Source organism: Rhamphochromis longiceps, linkage group LG20 (assembly GCF_057381845.1).
Source record: "Rhamphochromis longiceps isolate RC_006_pf linkage group LG20, R_longiceps_female_GT1.1, whole genome shotgun sequence".
NCBI classification, from domain to species: domain Eukaryota; kingdom Metazoa; phylum Chordata; class Actinopteri; order Cichliformes; family Cichlidae; genus Rhamphochromis; species Rhamphochromis longiceps.
In genome coordinates this window covers 17,325,504-17,344,429 of record NC_140576.1, presented here as the reverse complement: position 1 = coordinate 17,344,429, position 18,926 = coordinate 17,325,504, and the positions used below count along the sequence as shown (strand labels likewise).

The following is an 18,926-nucleotide window of genomic DNA, read 5'->3' as shown; positions in this document are numbered from 1 at the left end:
GGGACGGTGATTTTTGTTAGTTGTTTCACTGATTTGATCAGGACTGCAGAATGCATCTAAGAAAATGCAAACCCTGTGTTTGTTTACCAAAAGAGAAACAGTCCAGATAATCTCCAGCATGCCTGGAGGTAAACTGTCCTTGAACAGTTAGAATGTGTATTTTTGTCCTCTGATAGCTTTGTCTAAAAAAGAAAACAAAAACTGACCTGACAGGGTAAAACAGTTTGTATCAGATTTCATGGGCGATTCTATACATGCACTTGTTGAATTTAGATAATGCTTAAAAATAACTGCCCAAATAAGTTAGTTGAGATATTTCAAGATGGCTGCAGACACTTTGCTTAGAATTCTGGATGCCAGTCTGCGAGTGTCCTTGGAGTAAACCCATGAAAGCCCATAATTTCAAAATTCAGCAAAAATTTCACCAAATTTAGTTCCCATCCAGGTCCAGTGGATGAAACCTTGTCATCCTGAAAGAGGATGTAAATGTTTCATTAAGGGCTTTGAATTGTTCCTCCCAAGTCTTGCATTTTTTTCAAATTCTCCTCGAACTTTTCAGGGTTAGGGTTACATTTGTTAATCAGGATTGGCCAAGATAGTTTATAATAGCGGTTCAGGGGGTGCAAAATATCCCAGTCAAATATGTTTTAGTTAGCTGCTGTTCAGGCAACTCCTATTCAGTTCCTGAGCTGGTTAGAGGTTCACTTCTGTTATCAGCAGGAAATTTTCCATTTCAGTAGACAAACATTGTGGTGCCATAAAATTGGTGACAGTTAAAGGAAATTAAGTTCTTTTTCTCTCGTTGGTAACAGAATGAGACAGTGCAGCAGTGAAGGTGTTGCCTGGTGGCAGTTAGATGAGCCCTGCCTTCTCCACCTCCCCCCAAGTTAGACCACAGCTATCTTTAGCCAGGACGCCGGGGCATGGGTGCTGGGTTTATGGCCACATCCCGACCCAATGTGGCCTGCGCTAACTGCCGGGACAAGTGAGGGTTTGGCATGGCAGAAACTCTTCCTCTTCCTCATCTCACCCCAACCCTCCCTGTCTATAGCCTCAAAAAAGTCAAACAGGGGAGGAACTGAAACTGGGGGGAGGAGGTGGGAGGAAGGATGGAGAGAGAGAGAGAGAGAGAGATGAAGGGTTTGAGCAGCTCTTAGTGTGCTTTTACATTTGTTGCCTCACCAGGTTCAAAGAGAATTCCCTGTCAAGTCATTTTAAAATGCCCCTTCTGAAGGTTACATGATAATGACGATCCATTATTCCTACCGTGTGGTATTACTGTTTTCATAGCTTTCAGAAGTCTGCAGCTGCTGCATGTTTTCCTAGTTCAAAAACAGGTGGTCTAATACATTTGTTAAGCACTACAATTTGTTTGATTTAACTTTGTTCACATACGGCAAAGAATGATCTAGCTTACTATAATCAGTAATTACTGGACATAAGTGGGCAGGTAGTTGAAACATATTATTACTTCTTTGTCGTTTTTTTATGTGTAAAATTATCTAATAACAGCAGGCTCATAAGACCTTAACACATATAGTTATGTATAAAAAAAAGCATCCAAAATTCAGAAGGTTTCCATATGTTGGACCTGTGGAAGGTTGCCTGTAGATGACTTTCTCTGCTCAGAGTTTCTCCACCAAACTCAGATTTTCTGCTGTCCAGAGCTCTCTTTACTTTTATCAGCACCTCCAGAAACCATGTGGTGGACGTTGGTTGTCCTTGCAAAACAAGCTTTACCAGGAAAAGCCCCTACTGTGGGTCTAACTACCAACCAGATTCCCATGTGTCTCCCATCACCTCTTTATTTTACTTAACTTAGTAATTTGTCATTTGAACAATCTTTACTGTGCAGGGAAATGTTGAGTAAAAACATGTTAAAGTTCAGTAACTCCATGATGGTTTGTCATATTAATGAATGAGTTAGAGTGTTGACCAAAGTGATTGTGATTTTTGCTATAATTGTTCTGCCATGTGACGCTGACACCGGGGCTCACAGAAACCTTTCATGAACTGTTTTTTTAAACACGTGCTGTTTACGCCTGTATTTACTCTGCTTTTCACATTTCTTACTGACCAGTTGAACACAACATAACTTTTTGACTTAAGACAGAACACAATAACCAAAACTGCTCTTCTTGCTGTTGAAGGGATATTGAAATTTTTTGATGCTCATGTGTGGAACATGTCTGAAGATTGTAAAAGTCTCACAAGTTTAGATGGATGCAGAAACCATGTATTAGGCTTAAACCCATAACTCCACCCAATATACTTCTATGGTACCTTTATCTGTCTTACCTTCCAGATTTCTGTTGTTGAACTGGAATTGGTTTGTGACTGTGCAGTGCGTCAGCTGACGGTGGGCATGCTGCCTTCACTAACCCTAAGCCTCCCTGGCTTCTATACCTAGTCAATGTGGTCAGTAAACATGACCTGGTCTGGTCCTCTGACACCACCCCCTACACACCAGGTTTCGTCTCTCTCTGCCTTTCTCGTTCTCTGTCTGGCTCTCTCTCAGGAGTCACTTGACTGATGCAAAGACCCCTGACTACACCGCTGAAAATGACTCCAGTTTTCCCTCTCTTTTTCACCATCCCTTTGTCCCTCTTTTACTTACCTCTCTCCTCTGTAGCCCCCTCCTCTTATCTTTCCCTTTGTTTACTGAACTGTTCCTCACACTGACGTTTAACCACAGTTTCTTAGTCCATACCTAGGATTTTTTTTATCACTTTGTATTACCTTTGGAAAACGTTTTTTTTGCACACTCCCTTTGCAGGTCAGACTCAAATGCGCCTGTTCTTTGGTTTTATGTTCAGCATGCTTTGATTGGTGCACCCTGTTGTTCTTAAATAGAATTTAGAGGCTTTTACTTTGTAAAAACACCTTGTTTTTGCTGCTTGTGCCTGCTTTTGCTGCACTGGATGCCCTTTCTTGGGTCAACAAGAACTATTTTCTGTACATTAGCTGAAATGTTTGCGCAACAGAGCACTTCACCCACCCCCCTGCCCCCTCTCCTCCTCTCCCCATGAGTGCGGCTGTTGTCACCTTAGCTCCGGACGCTGAACTCACTTTCTATAATTAGTTTGCCTGTATGGTAAAGCTGCTTCTGCACCCACAGTGTCCTACTTTGCAGATCTCCATTCTGCAGAGGCTCCTGGCCTGGCTTGGCATCGTGCTACCAGGACCGTAAAGAAGCTGACAGCCCCTGTTACTCAATATGGCTGAGGCATGCAGCGAAGGGGTTAATACCAGTCACTCAGCATGCGGGAGCTAGGGCGGGCGGGCGGGCAGGCAGGCAGTGCAGAGGCTGACCTCTGACCCCTCAGGAAAGGAATGTGGAAGCTCTTTCATCCAGGACAGAAACCAAAGACACCCAGGCGGTTGGAAAGAGGCGGTTCAATTCTGCTTTCAACATTTTTGATTAGGGGAAGTAAGCAAGGCTCCATGTGAATGTGCTGTGTAGTGTTTGCTGCTACGGCATCTGCTATTTTGGGGAGTGAATTTCCATCCTACAGCAGTGCGTTTGTTACTTTGCAATCACGCTGAAGTAAGATTAGTGGTTGGAATAGGTTGCAGTTCTGTTCATGCTGGTGGAAAGCCCTGGTGATGAATTGCTGTGTGATCTCACCGATTTAAGTTTTTGTAGTTATGCAAAAAACAAGATGGTCCTTATCCTTTACTGACATTTGGGGATGGAATCACCAGTTATTTCTCATTATTAATTAATAACTGAATTCACATCTTGACTTAAATGTTTGGTTCTTAAATGTCACAAAATAGTGGAAAGTGTCCATGCAAATTTCTCAAAGTGCCTCTAAAAGTTGTCTTTCATCCAGAATCCAACAATATGCCGTTTACTGCCGTATGAGACAAAAAAGTCACACTTCAGATGCTAAAACACCTAGTTTTGGTATATTACAAAATTTCAGGAAAAGTTTGTTTTTCTTTTACAGGTGAATCTGTTTTAAGTTACTTAACGATTGACCAGAAGGAATGGAATCACAAAAACATAGATACACAGATAATACAACACAGAATGTATCGTGTTGTTTTCCATTGGCATATTAGTGTTGACGCATTATAAAACGCAAGAGTTGCACAGAAAAGACGCTGTCATCAAACAAAATCAAACCATCCATCCATCCATTCGCTTCCGCTTATCCTTTTCAGGGTCGCGGGGGGCGCTGGAGCCTATCCCAGCTGTCATAGGGCGAGAGGCGGGGTACACCCTGGACAGGTCGCCAGTCTGTCGCAGGGCCAACACACAGGGACAGACAGGCAGCACGGTGGCACGGTGGTTAGCACTGTTGCCGCACAGCAAGAAGGTCCTGAGTTCAATTCCACCATCAGGCCGGGGTCTTTCTGTGTGGAGTTTGCGTGTTCTCCCCGTGTTTGCGTGGGTTCCCTCCGGGTACTCCGGCTTCCTCCCACAAAATCAAACATTTATTAAAAATGAAGGTTCTCGGGGAAGCTCATCTACTAGTCGGAATTTGGTAGTTCCAGTATCCTTCAGTGCATCCCTATTAATGCGTACTAGTCAGTAATCAGTCTGTTTAGGTTTATTGTTTCATATTTTAGTGGGAAATTGATTTGTTGTAGGCTGGAAATTTAACTTTAAGTGTAAATGAAAGTAAATAAATGAAAAAATAGTTTGTTGTTTCATTTAGTTACATGTCACACAATTTGTTGCTTAGCTCTGCTGTGCAGTCTATTATTGTATACACCTGAATATACAAATAATGCCATAGAATATTTTATGGTTAAAAACAATCATTTTGTATTGCAGAGCTTTTTAAAAGCCAGAAATTTAAACTGTGGACAAGCTGAGTTGTGTTGCTGAGAGCAAAGTGGTTCAGATTCATTGCCATGACTATCTCTGGCACTTTTACAGTGGGAAGATAAATAGTTGGTTGTTAGCTCTTGTGTTCGCTTAGGATGAGAGAATACCAGCTGTAACCCTAAGCTGTCAAATAATGTAACTTCTTTCTGTTTTTCTGTTTTGTTTTGGGGGTTTGCGTTTTGTTTTTTACATTTTGTCCTATAAATTCTCTTACTTTTCTTTTATTTTCAATCTTTTTTTCTGAGAAAAGTAACAAAAAGCACTGTGTTGAGGAGAATGTGCTTCCTCTATCATGACTATACCCTTTACCAGTAAACACTTGATGGACAGATTTTCACCTTTCTAGTGCTGAAACTTTTTTTGACACCCATCTACAGATACAGCCACCCCCCACTTTGAGTACGGTACCTATGCCTTCTCTTGGGGCGTATCTGCTATCGACTGTGAACACACCCCTTTCGCTCAATTCCAGTGCCACCAAGAGATGGCACTTTCTTCACAAAAAGTTTGACTTCTTTAGTTTACAAATGTTTTGATAGTATTTCATGTTGGAATAAGCATTCTTTGAAAATGGAAAATACATCAAATTTTAGTCAGACCTTTCACACATTTTCCACTGTAAATTGCCAAAATCCAATGTATCCAAGAGACTCGTGGAACTAAATTTTTTAATATATTTTTTGATTGGTTAACACTTGCTCAGTTCTGAAAAGTTCATTTTTGATTTACCCTGTAATTTTTTTAAAACTTGATATTGGCCAAATGTCTTGAGCCACCATCTTTTTTTCTTTCACCTGCTGTAATGTTGTTTTTGAGTGCTCTCCAGGCTTTAATAGTTGTTCATTGGACATTGGCTGCTTTTTAAATACTTTTCAGTCCAGTCTTTGTACATCAAGATCTTCAGAAGAAGGTTGTTTTTTTTTGTTTAATCCATATGCTAAACTATTATTCCTTAAAAAGTACCTAACAACAGGTCTTATGGAGTGATAAATACAAATGTCTAAATTTCTGATTGAAATCGCTGTTTTATATATGGTAGAGGTTAGAAATGAGGCCTAACAGTGAGTGTCTACAGCCAAAAACATGGTGCAAGCTAGGGCTGGGTGATATGGCCCAAAATTCATATCTCGATTTTCTTTAGCTGGATGGCAATATACAATGTATATCGCGATATTTTTTTTAAAGCCATAAAGTAAGAACAAAAAAAGTGCTCTTAGTCAAAGCTGTGTCCCAGATGTCACACAGGCACTTTTATTAACATACAGCGTAGATGTACATGAAAAAATTACTCAGAAATAAATTAGCAACATTTATTAAATAATAATGCTCCATGAATAAAATAAAACAATGTTGTTTTTGTGCATAACAAAAAGCTCACAATTGTGCATTCAAAATGTAAACTAAAAGACGCTGAGCATAATAACAAGGACAGATTTTGCAGCTGCTGTGTTCCCAGGTTCTACTGCGTGACTGACAGCCTTGTTTGAAATCCACTTTGCAACCTGTCCCTTAACAGATCCCACTTGTGGTCCCTATACACACACACACACACACACACACACACACACACACACACACACACACACACACACACACACACACACACACACACACACACACACACACACAATACGGTAATATTACGGTGAATTGAATTATAACGTAACCTAGACTATATCGATATAAACAATATTGTCACATCTCATATCTCTTATAAAAACATATCGATATATTTAAAAACTAGTGCAAGCTCTATCATGGTTTGGGACAGTTCAGCCAGTGGTGTTGGGAATTTCGTCAAAATGTAGAAAAGTGCCATCAGATTTTAATCCACAATGCAAAACTATCTGGAAAGAGTCTGATTGTCAACAGTTTAATTTTCCAGCATGGCAATGATACAAACTGCACTCCCAGTTCAATAATAGCATTGGCAGTGTGAAAAACAAACAGCAGGAAAAACACACAATGGAGTACCATCACTCATGGACTGGCCTCCACAGAGCCCAGACCTGAACATTATTGATTCACTGTGGGAGCATCAGAGCAAAAGGCAGGCAACACTCAAAGAAGAGCTTTGAGTGGTCTTCAAGACGTCTGGAAAACTGTTCCTGAAGACTTGGCTTGGCTAAGAGAGTTCAGGCTATGTTAAAGAATGAAGGTGGTCATAATAAATATTACTTTCAAGCTAACATTAACATTATAAACTGTATTAACATGTTTTTCTCTGCCTCTTTCAATTAATAGCTTCACTTATTTTTCTAGCAAAATATAAAGAATTTAGTCGTAGCTCCAACTTTTTGCACAATGTAATTAACATAATGTGAACCATGCAAATGAAAGTGTATTAGACCGGTGTTTACTTAATGGATGTAGGAGAGTGTGTGAAGGTTCAGCAGGGAGAGCATGTTTGCAGTCCACTGGCCTGTCTGCCTGCACTGAGCTCTGATGTCAAATGGAGGCATTGCACAAAGTATGTGGTACAACCACTCTGTGGGTCGCTCTTGCTTGTGCTGTTGTTGGTCCATCATCCAGGCTCAGAGAAGAGTAAAGTTATAACATCCAAAGAGCTGAAGTGAAAGTTGAAGTGTGCTTTTCATGCTGTTTTTTTTTTTTTTTTAAGTTTTTTTTTGTCCCTGTGTCGGTGAACTCTGCTGTCGCTCCGTTCCCTATTCTGGCCCACTTATTACTATTCAACCATTCAGCATTCAGCAAACACATATGTCATCCACTTCGTGCAGTTTGAATTTTAGAGGACTGCATGGGAGTACGTTTGCAGTGTTTAATAAATGAACTAAAAAAAGAATTTAATAGAACAGGACTGCCAGTAAGTGGTTAATTGCTATGTCAATGTGTGTTAACATTCATGATGACTGTTTAATAATTCAATGTTGTTGGAACAGGAACTTCACTGAGCCCCAAAAAACATTTTCTAAAGGTCGGGGTGTCAGTCTTTAAGATGCTTTGCCAAGTTTGTTGTGTTAAGTATTTGTACTGGTGACATGCCAATTATCAACACAGGCTAAAGATGAAAAGCCTCTAGCATCACTCATAAATTCTGATGTACGTGAGACCTGGTGTGTGGGGTTTCTCCCCTCCTTACTGTACTATCCAATATACTATTCAATTTCCCCCAAAAACTTGGGAATATTGGAAAGTCCAAATCTTCATAACCACCCTCAAGCTGCACCCTCCCCACATTTCTTGACTTTTGTGTGCAGCCAGGAATCTTGGTGGATCGTACACCATCTTTGTGCATGCTTTTGTTTGTGTGTTTGTGCATGGTGCTGTGTGCAGAGTAGAGAGGTACGGTAGGGCAACACGGCATGGTTCAGGCCAGGAATGTGCGGTGTGTGTGTGTGTGTGTGTGTGTGTGTGTGTGTGTGTGTGTGTGTGTGTGTAGGCTGTACAATAGAACCTGGCTCCCTGGGGGTGGTCAATGGGATGGGTTTTACCCCCTGCTGGGTGATGAGCACCACATAACGCTGTAGCTGTCAGCTCCTCTTAACCACTGCTGTAAACACATGTATTATGAGGGCACATCAATGCACATGTACACACTAGAACATACGGGAGCACACAGACGTGTTAAAGGTGTGTTATAGATAAGAAATTACAGACACAGCACACATACATGACTACAGACACACGCACACAGTTCAGTACTGTGTTTGTACAATTCTAACAAGTTTGAAAGTCAATATGATCACCTTTATTCTTCAACACAATCTGTGCTTTTTTAACAAAGCTTTCTTGTAAGTAGTCTTCAGGAATTTTCATTTGTTCCATTATGAAGATCTTCCCACACTGCTTCAGTTGTGCTGAGGTCTGGGCTCTGGAGAGGCTAAACCATGACCAATAGTGTTCCATTGTATGTTTTTCTACTTTTTGTCTATTGTCTAGTAAAAAAGTGCCTAAACAATTTCAAATTGGTTAAATGCTCAGTTGTCTGTTCTGTGATGATATAGCACTGGTTCATTACGGGTTGGGTTAGGTGCTATTTCTGTGCTTGAGTGATTCATGGTTTTGTCGCTTTATAAAAATGATCCGCTGATAAGTTGTCTGTTCTATGAACAGTCAGGTAAGGACTTGACTATAAATGAATGATAAAGGAGCCAAAGAAAAACTTTGAAAGATTTGATTTGTTGCAATAGTTTTGTCCAGTTTAAGGTGGAAAGAACATGTTTTTTTAACAGTTCAGTTAACATCAAAAGTATTTGTGCCAAAATAAATTTGTGAAAGCCTTTTTGTGTCATGTGTTTAGCGCATATCGGTGCATGTCAAATTCTCATAAAAGCAAATGTTAACATGCTCAAAGTAAATTCCAGCATATTAGCTTCATTAGCTCATCAATGCAGATACCGGTACATTTGGAGTTCTGCATGCATGTACAGACCTCTGTGCATCTTTGCACAGAGGTCTGTACATGCAGACCACACTCAGATACACTCTCTGTTCACATGACTGAAGCACAGAGCATGCCTGGCATTGAGATCAGTATTGGGAATGCTCAACCTTGGACTTGGCTGGTATGCTAGCTTGCACAGGTTGATCACAGAGGCCACTGAGGGTAAACAAGGGAATGCAAAGATGAGCGTGAGTAAAAAAAAGTTCATACGGTCTCTCGGAAACACAAGTTCATGGACACCAGGATTTTGGTGCTGGTTTTCATTAGGATTGACTTCATAGTTCATGGTCATTCATCATCATTGTCATTATCAGGGTGACAGGTAGTGCAGGTTTTCAGTTGCTGTAAACACAAGCCACCCCCAGACGCTTTACCACCCATACCAGTGCTCTCTTTCTTTACCCCAGTGCTGCTTCAGTGTTGTGTGCTTTCCAAAAGCTTACGAGAGCTTTAAGTACACACATGTACAAGTGCACGCACAAAGCTGGCTTTGTGCCCTGATCTGTCATCTGCAGACACACATGATGAGGAATGAAGCTATGTAATTGCATTTGGCCTTCACTAATGGGTGCACAAACAAAGGTCCTGTGGCTGTAACAGGAATCATCATTTACAAAACAGCTTTTCTGCTGATCAGTCTTATCATTCAGCTCCCCCTAGTGAGCTCAGAGGAAGCTTGCTTTCAAAGTGGAGTTTGCAAATTACATTATGACTCAAGTCAAAGCTGTTGACTAGTGAGCTGAGTAATGTTTCAAGTTCAGCTTGACTGGGTGGTGTTTGGTTTGTTATGTGACTATGATACTGCATTGACTGTCTTATTTATTAATTTCTCTTTTTTTTTTTTGCTTTCTCTTCCACAGCACAGTAAAGATGCGAAGCAGTATTTCCCACTCACCACCAACCATAGCTGTTGGGACTGGGTGAGCACCAGAGTGAAGGAGAGGAGCATCTAAAGAAGAGGCAAGAAAGATTTTCACTAACAGGTAAAATGAGGGTTTATAAGAAGTGTGTGCAGTGTTTCCACAAGCTTCGAGGCAGCTGGTTTCAAAGCTTGTATGTTCTGTCTCACCCCAGATTTTGGTTTACCTCGATGTTTCCTGTGGCTAATTGGCTCTTTCTGTGATCAGATCTGTGTTGTCTTCTTTTTCAACAACCCCTGACCTGCAACTTCCCAAGTTGAGCCTGGGAGGCAGGGGAGCTACAAGTGAATTTTCATGGCAGCGGCACTCTAGGGCTGCCATGGCAGCTGCTGCCGCCGATGCCTCACACCGTATTACCGCACTGACGCCGGAGGAAGAGGGACGACGGACTGCTGCCAAGCTGTTTGGGAGCGCCGCCCCACTGCCCCTGACAGAAAGAGAGAGAGAGCGAGACAGGGAGAAAGAGAGAAAGAGGGAGGAAGGAGGAGAAGAGGTGGGGAGAGCAAGTGGGAACGAGTGTTTGGTGTGTGGGGCTCTGTTCACCTCACCAGAGAAGCTCCGGCTCCACGCCTTGAGTCACACAGGAGAGAAACCCTTCCACTGCTCACATCCACACTGTCCCAAGGCCTTCAGCTCCAAATACAAACTCTTCAGGTACAGAGCCTTGATTTACATAGTTCAGTTTACATCCTTTTGAATACAGTGCAACACATTCAATTCAATTCAATTCAATCTTTATTGGCAGACTTCATGTCCATAAAAACAAGACAAGAAACAAGAAACACACACACAACTCCCCCCCCCCCCCCACCCCCCACAACACAAGGTATAAACCATTAAATATATATATGTATATAAATAAGTATATAAAGCATTTGTAAACATGTCTGTTTCATTTAGGTATTTGAGTAAATGTACCAAGTTTGGTACATAGATATGTAGATCTGGACATGCCCCTTGCTCTTAGACAGATACAGACACTTTCCACTTATCTGGTGATCAGAGTTCTGACTAAAGGTTAGGGTGGTTTTCAGAAGATATAACATTCCAAACCCAAAATAAGCTTGCACTAGCCTAATTTCGTAGCAGGACAGTCAAAAAATCATAATGTCACCTTGAAAGATTGACATGATCTCCATATATATAAAATACCGCAAACCTGTTGTACCTGTTGCTTAGTTTTGGCACATTTGCACATTTCACAAGCCCAGCCTCAGCATCTTTATATATCTATGTGAGCTTTATAAGGTGGTGAACTTGTTTCCAGCCTCACGTGGCCAGAAATTCATTTTTAAGTGACTAAATTCACCACCGTGTCAGTGTGTCTGGTGTATCAGAGCAACTGGTTCCAAAACCCATTCTGGTCCTGCCTGGAAGCCACTGTGACTCGTGTATGTATTTGTAGTTACAAAGGATTTGACTGAAAGAATGCATGCTTCACTAACAAACATGACAGTCAGACGTGTAATTTCCCCTTCCATTCACAATCTCTACTTTTCACAGGCATATGGCCACACACTCTCCGCAGAAGACCCACCAGTGCTCATTCTGTGAGAAAATGTTCCACCGCAAAGACCACCTGAAGAACCACCTGCAGACCCATGACCCCAACAAAGAGGCCTTCAAGTGTGAGGAATGTGGGAAGCACTACAACACCAAGCTGGGATACAAGCGCCATGTGGCCATGCACTCCGCCACGGCGGGGGATCTCACCTGTAAAGTGTGCATGCAGAGTTACGAGAGCACACCTGTTCTCCTGGAGCACCTTAAGAGCCACTCTGGGAAGTCCTCAGCCGGTACTAAGGAGAAAAAACACCCATGTGACCACTGTGACCGGCGTTTCTACACACGGAAGGATGTGAGAAGACATATGGTGGTCCACACAGGCCGAAAGGACTTCCTATGCCAGTACTGTGCCCAGCGTTTTGGCAGGAAGGACCATCTGACGCGCCATGTGAAGAAGAGCCACTCGCAGGAGCTGCTGAAGATTAAGACAGAGCCTCCCGATATGCTAGGTCTCTTAGCTACGGGCTCTCCGCCCTGCTCAGTGAAGGAGGAGCTCAGCCCCATGATGTGCGGCATGGGGCCCAACAAAGACCCCATGATGGGTAAACCGTTCCCTAGTGGGGCACCTTTTCCAATGGGCATGTACAACCCCCACCATCTCCAGGCCATGTCAAATTCTGGGGTGGGTCACCCACACCCATCTCTGATGCCAAGCTCCTTGTCTGCCGCTATGGGCATGGGTTGTCATATGGAATCTCCTGCATCTCTTCACCCACACTCCCATCATCATCACCATCACCACCACCATCACCATCACCACCATTCCCCTCCACTGCCCCCCCACCATCAACCTCCGGCTCCCCAGCAGCAGCACCAGCCCCAGCCAGCGCCCAAGTACCAGCTGGGATCTACCTCATACCTGCTGGACAAGCCCTTGAAAGTGGAGATGGAGAGCTTCCTCATGGATCTGCAGAGTGGCTTGCCAGGCCCAGTTCCCTCTGCAGAGCCCCACGCTGCTGCTTCACCCCCCAAGGATGGACTGGAGCCCGCCACGGGCCTGGCGGATGAGCTCTGCGGGGATCCCCTTCTGTCTAAGAGCCCTGCAGTGATCGCTGAGTCTCTGTGTGCTGCTAACATGGACTTCTCCCACCTGCTGGGTTTCCTGCCCATCAACCTGCCTCCCTACAGTGCCCCCATGAGCACTGGAGGGCTAGTCATGGGTTACACCTCATCTGCGACCTCCTCAACTTCCTCTTCTTCCTCTTCATCGTCTCTGCACACTGCTGAGCCCCATGCTGCAGCAGTTGCAGCGGCAGCAGCCGCTGCTGTCGCCACAGCACCTCTTACCTCTTTGCAACCGCAACCTCAGGAGCAGCAGAGCTCCAGCGGGAGTCTGGGTCTTGGATCTCTGCACCCCCTCCCACCAGTGTTCAGCTCCAGCCTTAGCACCACCACATTGCCTCGCTTCCACCAGGCCTTCCAGTGAGAGTGCCGGCACCTTGCGTCTTGCCCAGCAGGAACGGCCTTCGCACCAGCCTCAGCTCAGCACAGATGTTTCGGGCTAATCAGAAAGTTGGAAAATTAAAATGAAAGAACATTTAGAAGCCTTAAATGAAAGTGCGCACAAAAGCTTTTGATTGAGCCTTAAAAGGAATTTAAACCCCTTTAAGCAAAAAGGAAAAAGTTGAAGCAGCTTTTATTTTGGGCTTTTTTTCCCTTATCCTGTAGTTATACCATGTATTAACCCTTGTTTTTTTGGGTTTTTTCTTCATTTTTTTCCATTTTCATTAATTTTTATCCCCCCTTTTTATCACCCCTTTTTAGTGTTATAGAAGGCAGAATCAGTGGGCCAAAAGGCATGGTACTGCATACTTTCTAAAGTAATACTATAAAAAAAAATCAAAGATAACTTTTAGATTATCTGTTTTGTTGTGACCCAGAAAAAATATAGTTTGAAGTGGATATTTTGTTTTACTTATTTTTCTTTACCAAATGTAAGAACATGGTAGAATGCGTCTCATCTTGAGTTTTTGAAACACCCGTGCTTATATATATTATAGCTTCAACTGTCAGGACTGATATGGAGAGAAGAGAGACCCCTGAAAGGAAAACGCATAAACTTTATGTTCTGTTCAGAGATGGCTTACACAGAACCATAAAAGTGACCTGGCCTCTATAATAAAAAAGAAAAAAAGTGCTCTTCCAACATAAAAAACAACAAAAAAACTAAATAGAAAAACCCCACAAAAAATCCATAACAAAACGAAAAAAATAACAAACTGATGTGCTCTTAGAGTCAGCTCAGTTAAAAACAGACTCTAATCATAGATAAGAGATCTGTTGGCTGCCAAACACACATTTTTAAAGAAAAGCTAAGAAAGAGAAAGAAATGTGTGACACATGTTGGCTTCATTTTTTTTTATGTGTTTCTCAAGAGAAGCACTTTTTTTTTTCTTAGCAGAAGGCACTTCACCTTTTGTCTCCTCCCTCCTTGTGACTAGAGGTTTTCACTGAGACAGAGAGCTCCTCGCTAGACTAGAGGAGGGCCGTCTTTCACTTATCTTCCTTTACAAGTTTCCCTGATAGTGATATAGTTGTTTGCAGCTTTTCCTAGCTGTGCCGCATATCTCTGAAAAATATCTCTATTTTCTGAATATACTGCAACCACATCTTTAGGCGGTCTTTTAAAAAGATGCATCATCTTGGTAATGATGAACCCTGACATATGTGAATGACAAAAAAAAGAGCAAAAGAGTTACAGTGACAGATGAGGAAAAATGTGTTGAAGAATGTTATTGCAGTGTACGAAATATCTCAAAAATTATTATAATGGCTTTTATCTCAGTAAGGTGTATTTTTGGTAGACGTATTACAACTAAATGATGATGTTTTTGATGTCTGGCAAGTTTACATGTGTGTGTATCTTACAGTTTTGATCAAACAAATGGATGAAGTATTAGCCTTTTCCCTTAAGCTTTCTCTGTCATATCCAGTCTTTACCTTTACATGTACTTGAGTTAGTTTAGAGGAATCAAAACTATGGATGGGAAATATATATAGAACGCTGTTAGTAATTTAGTAACAACCTAGGATTTGAACAATTTAGGGATGCTGATATTGAAGACCTATGAAGCTACGTGTATATAGTAGAATATATACTCACCGGCAACTCAAATTACATACACCTTGCTGGCATTGGGTTGGACCCCCCTTTGTCTTCAGAACTGCCTTAATTCGTTGCACAGACGCCGCCAGGTACTGGAAACATTTCTCAGAGATTTTTGGCATGACATTGTTGTAAACTTGCTGCAGATTGGTTGGCTGCACATCCACGAACCTCCCATTCCAAAACATCCCAAAGGTGCTTTGTGACATGACACATTATCCTGGTGAAAGCAGCCTTTGGAAGATGGACTTGTTAAGAGATGCTCTTCTGCATACCTTGATTGTAACAAGTGGAAGAATTCACCTTTCTTCCCCATTCTGATGCTTGGTTTGATAGACTGTTTTGACCATGCCTATGTGCCTGAATGCACAAGTTTCTGATTGGCTGATTAGATATTTGTGTTAACAAGCAGATGTATCTGAGAAACTAGCCGGTGAGTGTGTATCTCACTGTATACATACATTTATAATGGGGTGTAACAACTCTGTGACCAAGACCAAAATTGCAATACAAATATCAGTATTGCATCTTGGCTCAGTCTTCCCATGCTGTGATACCCATGAGGAGCTGTTAATGCCTAGTTAAAGCAATGCATAGTTACAGTAACAAAAGCTGTAATGTTTTAAAGGTTGTTTAGAATAATAGAATGAAATCTTTGTTCATGATCCAATCATGATAAAGTTAATAGGCCTGTGTTAAAAAATGTTTTCTTTTTGTTTTTCATCCCCTGAAAAAAGGAACTGAGGCCAAAAAACTGACGTTTGAACTAATCTGTGGTCTCAAAGAATTGTTACACCCCTAGCAAAACTGCTCTGCTGTGATAAAATCTTCAGTCCAAGATCAGTTATCTTGAATGTCTTGAAGTTCCAACCATTCATTACTAGTCCTTAAAAACCCAAAACCCAAAGGTCACCTAAACCTTAAAGTCATATAGGTGCTCATTATCTTTCCATTTAATTTAACCTGTAGTCATTCCCTTTAATGTAATTATTGTGCCTTGATGGGTCATGCTAACTCTGCACTCTGTCCCTCTTTTGTAAAGATTCTAGAAATGGTGAGAATTTGGGAAAAAGTTTTTGCACACTTGTAGCCTAAAAAAAATCCCTCTGAGGTCTAAGTTGACCCCAAACCTAACCCCTAACACTAACCCTAACCAGAGACAAAGAAAAATACTTTTAAAAAAAGTTAGTGGCTTTTGATGTATGTCAGTTAGAATCAACAGAATTAAAAGTTGCATTTTCTGATAGCACTGAGTCATCAGCATTTATTGTTTAGTCCTAGGAGGGGTGACTTACACATGTGCAGTAATTAAGCACATCTATCATCCGTACTTACCTCATACGTCACACAGCCACAGGAACACTAGTGTTATTGACATTTGAACAACAACCATAAACTGGGAGTCAGTCAGAGTGGCCTGTTGCTAGCTAAACTTTTACAAAGACCGAAAACCACATTACACAATCAGAAAAACAATTTAAAAAAATGTCTAATTTAATGATGCAAAGTTATATTTTGTACTTTCCATTGTAGCAAGAGGCAGAAGTTCGTTGCTAACATGACCCATACAGCAATAACGACCACATCAATAGGAAATACAGGTTTAGATCAATTGGGATTATTCTTAATCTTCTCATCGGTGACGATGCCCAACCTTAATACTGAACCCTAACACTATATTTTGGTGAATCTTTTTTTTTTCTTCAAAAAATGTAAATAGTCTTTGATGTGTTTCAGTTAGCATGATTATTTCTTTCTCCTCTTGATTTGCAAGACTTGGCAGAACATTTTCTTTTAAATGTTAGATTTCCTTTAGCATAGGGTTAGGGTTAGGGTTAGTGTCGTCACCGGTAACAACCTCATAAGGTTAAATGGTCTTTCTGTGGCCTGACCAACACTGACAAATATGCATGTTCATATCTTTGCTAGTTCATTTTATTGGTGAATCTCATTTCAGCGAAAGCGCACCTGGTAACTCTGCCTTTTTAGCAGTCACTGTGCTACATGGGAACCCAAACACAGAAAAAAAAGGAAAAAAACATAGCACATAAAAAATGGAAAGTCAAACACATATTGCTGCTTTTAGCTACGGTTGCAGATGGATGACAACTGTAGACCACTAGAACATTTCATTTTTTTTCTATCTGCAAGATGGACAGCCAGCTGAAAACGTGCACGAAACAAACCGACAAAGTGTTCATCGGCCCCAGTACCACTCCCTCTGTACTCCTTCCTTTCCTCCTCCTCTTTCAGCTGCTTCGTAGAGTCAAAGGAAAAGGGTCTGAAAATATAGTGATCTATCTGGAGGAAGGCAGTCACCGAACCTCTGTGCTTTGACATTCAAAGCAAGAGGGCGGACACGTGTTTGACTGCAGGACTCGAGGTATCGCTTATGCTCATATATTTGTTTTGTTTTTTGTCATTTGATATATTATTTTCTGTTTGTATAAAACAGGACCTCGAAAAAAAAACAACACAACACATCACCTCATTTTTATGTTTTTGTTTTTTTTGTTTTACCAAAACCTCGGGAGAAGAAACTATGTTTTTGCACAATTGCTTGTTGAAGAATGCTACAAGTGCTTTTCGTTTAATACTGTAGGATATAAAAGCCTGACAATGAGCAGCTGATGGACCCTGTTATTTACACAGGTGGAGGGGTTCAAGGTCCAGCGACTTTACTGCCTTTGGGTGGAAACACATTGGTCAGGCGTTAAAGTTGCGTACATTATTGCTTCAACCTCTTTAGACTTTTGCTCTTCTCTGTGCACCTTGGTAAGTAGGTAAAATTGTGCCAGAAACCTCTACTCTGTAGTTTCCATTTACACAGGTTAACCCTGACCCCTCCTTTCAGAAGGTATAAGAAGCTGAAAAATTTGGAATCACTGCAATGTGTAGAAAAGCGTCCCCGCACAGTCTGACTGTTTAACTTCATCCCTAAAAATTGTCTTTGTATAATCCAAATTTCAAACTAAATTGGAGCAGGTTTTACACTTAATTAGAATCCCATTGGAAAGTCATTTTTTGATAATGATGATGATGGCTCTTGCAAAATGATCAGACGTCTGATCTTAAATTCATTAGCTGTCAGCATCTTTCTTAGAATTTATCATATTAAAGAAAAGGTAAAACTGGTCTTTATTATGATCTCTAAAAAGGTGGTTTTATAAGAACCCTTTTGGGTTAAGCCAAACTTGTAGCAATCAAATTGAGCATTTATATATTTTTGTAACAAATAGTCATTTAGTCTTGAAAAAGCTTTTGGCATGCTTTTAGTTTGTCCTCCCTGGGTTTCTGTGAGCTAATCTGAATTCTAGCACTTTCAACCTTTTAAAAAAAAGAGTATTTTTTTCTTTAAGATTTTCAGCTTATGTGTTCATATGTTTTTAATTTTGTATTGATCCTGTATATGTATGTGCCATTAGTTTGATGTGTAGACTTTATCAACTTGTGTATTTCTCTTTTCCAAAAGGATAACAGTATTTTTGATATACCTTTCACTAATATCCTTCTACATAAAAGACCTCTGCCCTTTTTACTTTTTTGTTCGTTTTGGGTTACCAGCTTTGCCTTCTCTCACGTGATTTTTAATCAAACTCTACAGCCAAGTGTTTGAAGACAACAACCACAAACCAACCACAGCCTGCCACTGAAAGCCTGTTGTAAGAGACCTGCCATTTTTCGACCATGTAACCAAACAAAAGTAAAGTCCAGAGCGACCCCACAACATAGATTTTAAAGCTTACCATTGTGGTCACAGGACTGATTGTCTCTGCCAAAAGGAACAACTTTGTGAGCAGCAGTGAAGTTGACTCTCAAAAATGGATTTAAATTAATGTTACTAAACTCAGTTTCAAGCACCTGAAAAGAATAATTGTTTCTTTTTAGATATTTTAAGCAAACTGGACATGTGATGAGGGCTTACTTGTAGCTGTTAAAATTCAGATTTCATGCCTATCTTACCACATGATTTGTACGGAAGCTCATTTGTGCCAAGAAGTGAACCAATAATTAAAATAATTCTAATAATAATACAGGCAGTTAGTCAAGTGAAAATAAGATATTATACTAAGTGTGATAAAGTGAGAT

At 41.1% G+C, this 18,926-nt stretch overlaps 1 protein-coding gene across 3 annotated transcripts in view; it reads left to right on the top strand.

Annotated features, from left to right (window-relative positions):
- The window catches only part of plagl2 (pleiomorphic adenoma gene-like 2), a 48,932-nt gene extending 31,270 nt beyond the window's left edge, over positions 1 to 17,662 (top strand). For 2 of the 3 annotated variants that reach the window (XM_085393067.1, XM_085393068.1), the window contains 3 exons: positions 10,106 to 10,228; positions 10,373 to 10,819; positions 11,669 to 17,662. In XM_085393067.1, coding sequence (XP_085249193.1) covers positions 10,485 to 10,819; positions 11,669 to 13,157 — 1,824 coding nt within the window. In that variant the 5' untranslated portion in view covers positions 10,106 to 10,228; positions 10,373 to 10,484 and the 3' untranslated portion in view covers positions 13,158 to 17,662. The remainder of the gene's footprint in view (positions 1 to 10,105; positions 10,229 to 10,372; positions 10,820 to 11,668) is intronic. The other variant, XM_085393069.1, reaches the window with a different exon arrangement.
- Positions 17,663 to 18,926: the final 1,264 nt, after the last annotated feature.